Consider the following 5,000-nt stretch of genomic DNA (forward strand, 5'->3'; position numbering starts at 1 on the left):
GACAGACTAACCAGGGAGAACACTAAGCATGATTACAGACTAAACATGATGACAGACTAACCAGGGAGAACACTAAACATGATGACAGACTAACCAGGGAGAACACTAAACATGATGACAGACTAAACATGATGACAGACTAACCAGGGAGAACACTAAACATGATGACAGACTAAACATGATGACAGACTAACCAGGGAGAACACTAAACATGATGACAGACTAACCAGGGAGAACACTAAACATGATGACAGACTAACCAGGGAGAACACTAAACATGATGACAGACTAACCAGGGAGAACACTAAACATGATGACAGACTAACCAGGGAGAACACTAGACATGATGACAGACTAACCAGGGAGAACACTAAACATGATGACAGACTAACCAGGGAGAACACTAAACATGATGACAGACTAACCAGGGAGAACACTAAACATGATGACAGACTAACCAGGGAGAACACTAAACATGATGACAGACTAAACATGATGACAGACTAAACATGATGACAGACTAAACATGATGACAGACTAACCAGGGAGAACACTAAACATGGTGACAGAATAACCAGGGAGAACACTAAACATGATGACAGACTAAACATGGTGACAGACTAACCAGGGAGAACGCTAAACATGAAGACAGACTAACCAGGGAGAACACTAAACATGATGACAGACTAAACATGATGACAGACTGACCAGGGAGAACACTAAACATGATGACAGACTAACCATGGAGAACACTAAACATGATGACAGACTAACCAGGGAGAACACTAAACATGATGACAGACTAACCAGGGAGAACACTAAACATGATGACAGACTAACCAGGGAGAACACTAAACATGATGACAGACTGACCAGGGAGAACACTAAACATGATGACAGACTGACCAGGGAGAACACTAAACATGATGACAGACTAACCATGGAGAACACTAAACATGATGACAGACTAACCAGGGAGAGCACTAAACATGATGACAGACTAACCAGGGGAGACACACTAAACATGATGACAGAACTAACCAGGGGAGAACACTAACATGATGACAGACTGACCAGAGAGGAGAACACTAACATAGATGACAGACTAACCAGGAGAACACTAAACATGATGACAGACTAACCAGGGAGAACACTAAACATGATGACAGACTAAAGAGGGAGAACACTAAACATGATGACAGACTAACCAGGGAGAACACTAAACATGATGACAGACTAACCAGGGAGAACACTAAACATGATGACAGACTAACCATGGAGAACACTAAACATGATGACAGACTAAACATGATGACAGACTAACCAGGGAGAACACTAAACATGATGACAGACTAACCAGGGAGAACACTAAACATGATGACAGACTAACCAGGAGAACACTAAGCATGATGACAGACTAACATGATGACAGACTAACCAGGGAGAACACTAAACATGATGACAGACTAACCAGGGAGAACACTATACATGATGACAGACTAACCAGGAGAACACTAAACATGATGACAGACTAACCAGGAGAACACTAAACATGATGACAGATTAACCGGAGACACTAACATGATGACGACTAAATGATGACAGACTAACCAGGAGAACACTAAACATGATGACAGACTAACCAGGGAGAACACTAACATGATGACAGACTAACCAGGGAGAACACTAAACATGGTGACAGACTAACCAGGGAGAACACTAAACATGATGACAGACTAACCATGGAGAACACTAAACATGATGACAGACTAACCAGGGAGAACACTAAACATGATGACAGACTAACCAGGGAGAACACTAAACATGATGACAGACTAAACATGATTACAGACTAACCAGGGAGAACACTAAACATGATGACAGACTAACCAGGGAGAACACTAAACATGATGACAGACTAACCAGGGAGAACACTAAACATGATGACAGACTGACCAGGGAGAACACTAAACATCATGACAGACTAACCAGGGAGAACACTAAACATGATGACAGACTAACCAGGGAGAACACTAAACATGATGACAGACTAACCAGGGAGAACACTAAACATGATGACAGATTAAACATGGTGACAGACTAACCAGGGAGAACACTAAACATGATGACAGACTAAACATGATGACAGACTAAACATGATGACAGACTAACCAGGGAGAACACTAAACATGATGACAGACTTACCAGGGAGAACACTAAACATGATGACAGACTAACAGGAGACATAACATGATGACAGACTAAGCATGGAGAACACTAAACATGATGACAGACTGACCAGGGAGAACACTAAACATGATGACAGACTAACCATGGAGAACACTAAACATGATGACAGACTAACCAGGGAGAGCACTAAACATGATGACAGACTAACCAGGGAGAACACTAAACATGATGACAGACTAACCAGGGAGAACACTAAACATGATGACAGACTGACCAGGGAGAACACTAAACATGATGACAGACTAACCAGGGAGAACACTAAACATGATGACAGACTAACCAGGGAGAACACTAAACATGATGACAGACTAACCAGGAGAACACTAAACATGATGACAGACTAACCAGGGAGAACACTAAACATGATGACAGACTAACCAGGGAGAACACTAACATGATGACAGACTAACCAGGAGAACACTAACATGATGACAGACTAACCAGGGAACACTAAACATGATGACAGACTAACAGGAGAACACTAAACATGATGACAGACTAACCAGGAGAACACTAAACATGATGACAGACTAACCAGGGAACACTAAACATGATGACAGACTACCATGGAGAACACTAAACATGATGACAGACTAACCAGGGAGAACACTAAACTGATTACAGACTACACAGGGAGAACACTAAACATGATGACAGACTGACCAGGAGAACACTAAACATGATGACAGACTAACCAGGGAGAACACTAACAGATGACAGACTAACCAAGAGAACACTAAACATGATGACAGACTAACCAGGAGAACACTATACATGATGACGACTAACCAGGAGAACACTAAACATGATGACAGACTAACCAGGGAGAACACTAACCAGATGACAGACTAACCAGGAGAACACTAAACATGACAGACTAACCAGGGAGAACACTAAACATGATGACAGACTAACCAGGGAGAACACTAAACATGATGACAGACTAACCAGGGAGAACATTAAACATGATGACAGACTAACCAGGGAGAACACTAAACGTGATGACAGACTAACCAGGGACAACACTAAACATGATGACAGACTAACCAGGGAGAACACTAAACATGATGACAGACTAACCAGGGAGACTGTTATCTATCAGATAGATATGAGTGACCCAACACTGAGCCTTCTGGGACACATTGTGGATACAGGGTCTGTGGTTGGTGAGGAAGAGGAGGTTTGAGGTAGTCTGAGGAAAGGGAGGTTTGAGGTAGTCCTGTAGTCGGTGAGGAAGAGGAGGGTTGAGGTAGTCCGGTAGTTGGTGAGGAAGAGGAGGTTTGAGGTAGTCCTGTAGTTGTGAGGTTTGAAGTAGACCTGTAGTTTGTGAGGAAGAGGAGGTTTGAGGTAGTCCTGTAGTTGGTGAGGAAGAGGAGGTTTGAGGTAGTCTGAGGAAGAGGAGGTTTGAGGTAGTGCTGTAGTTGGTGAGGAAGAGGAGGTTTGAGGTAGCCCTGTAGTTGGTGAGGAAGAGGAGGTTTGAGGTAGTCCTGTAGTTGGTGAGGAAGAGGAGGTTTGAGGTAGTGCTGTAGTTGGTGAGGAAGAGGAGGTTTGAGGTAGTTCTGTAGTTGTTGAGGAAGAGGAGGTTTGAGGTAGTGCTGTAGTTGGTGAGGAAGAGGAGGTTTGAGGTAGTGCTGTAGTTGGTGAGGAAGAGGAGGTTTGAGGTAGCCCTGTAGTTGGTGAGGAAGAGGAGGTTTGAGGTAGTCCTGTAGTTGGTGAGGAAGAGGAGGTTTGAGGTAGTGCTGTAGTTTGTGAGGAAGAGGAGGTTTGAGGTAGTTCTGTAGTTGGTGAGGAAGAGGAGGTTTGAGGTAGTGCTGTAGTTGGTGAGGAGGTTTGAGGTAGTCCTGTAGTTGGTGAGGAAGAGGAGGTTTGAGGTATTCCTGTAGTTGGTGAGGAAGAGGAGGTTTGAGGTAGTGCTGTAGTTGGTGAGGAAGAGGAGGTTTGAGGTATTCCTGTAGTTGGTGAGGAAGAGGAGGTTTGAGGTAGTGCTGTAGTTGGTGAGGAGGTTTGAGGTGGTCCTGTAGTTGGTGAGGAAGAGGAGGTTTGAGGTAGCCCTGTAGTTGGTGAGGAAGAGGAGGTTTGAGGTAGTCCTGTTGTCGGTGAGGAAGAGGAGGTTTGAGGTAGCCCTGTAGTCGGTGAGGAAGAGGAGGTTTGAGGTAGCCCTGTAGTTGGTGAGGAAGAGGAGGTTTGAGGTAGCCCTGTAGTCGGTGAGGAAGAGGAGGTTTGAGGTAGTCCTGTTGTCGGTGAGGATGTCAGGGTCCAGGCCTTGTTTCTTCAGTATGGGAGTTATATCCGCCGTTTTCAATGGCAGATGTGAGTGATACATTTCCAATATTGACCAGCAGGGGGCAGAGAACAGGGAGGCATGCTTTAACTAAGGCAGTGGGCATGGGGACAAGGGAGCAGGTTGTGGTTTGGGATTTAGAAAATACTTCAGTGATGGTGGTCTCATTAACAAGGGAGAAGACATGAAGTCTATTCACAGATGGTGATGCTTATCTCTGGTCTCTTCCTTCCTCCCTTCCTCCTTCCTCCCTCCTCCCTCCCTCTTCCCTCCCTCCCTTCTTCCTTCCTCCCTTCCTCCTTCCTCCCTCCCTCCCTCCCTCCCCTCCTCTCTCTCTCTCCAGGCGCTCCATCGGCCCCCAGGAACCTGATCTCTCTCATTAACGAGACGGCTCTGTTCCTCACCTGGTCTCCGCCTAGCGACAGCGGTGGCAGGAAGGACCTCGCTTATAACATCATGTGCCAGCGCT

The 5,000-nt window shown here is 45.1% G+C and overlaps 1 protein-coding gene across 1 annotated transcript in view; it reads left to right on the forward strand.

The window, feature by feature from the left end:
* Positions 1-5,000, forward strand: part of LOC115183906 (ephrin type-A receptor 6-like) — a 109,854-nt gene that overhangs the window by 50,377 nt on the left and 54,477 nt on the right. Inside the window, exon 3 of the mRNA XM_029744881.1 lies at positions 4,875-5,000. This exon is cut by the window's right edge and continues 222 nt beyond it. Within this exon, the coding sequence (XP_029600741.1) occupies positions 4,875-5,000 (126 nt within the window). The remainder of the gene's footprint in view (positions 1-4,874) is intronic.

Source organism: Salmo trutta, unplaced genomic scaffold (genome assembly GCF_901001165.1).
Source record: "Salmo trutta unplaced genomic scaffold, fSalTru1.1, whole genome shotgun sequence".
In the NCBI taxonomy this organism is placed as follows: domain Eukaryota; kingdom Metazoa; phylum Chordata; class Actinopteri; order Salmoniformes; family Salmonidae; genus Salmo; species Salmo trutta.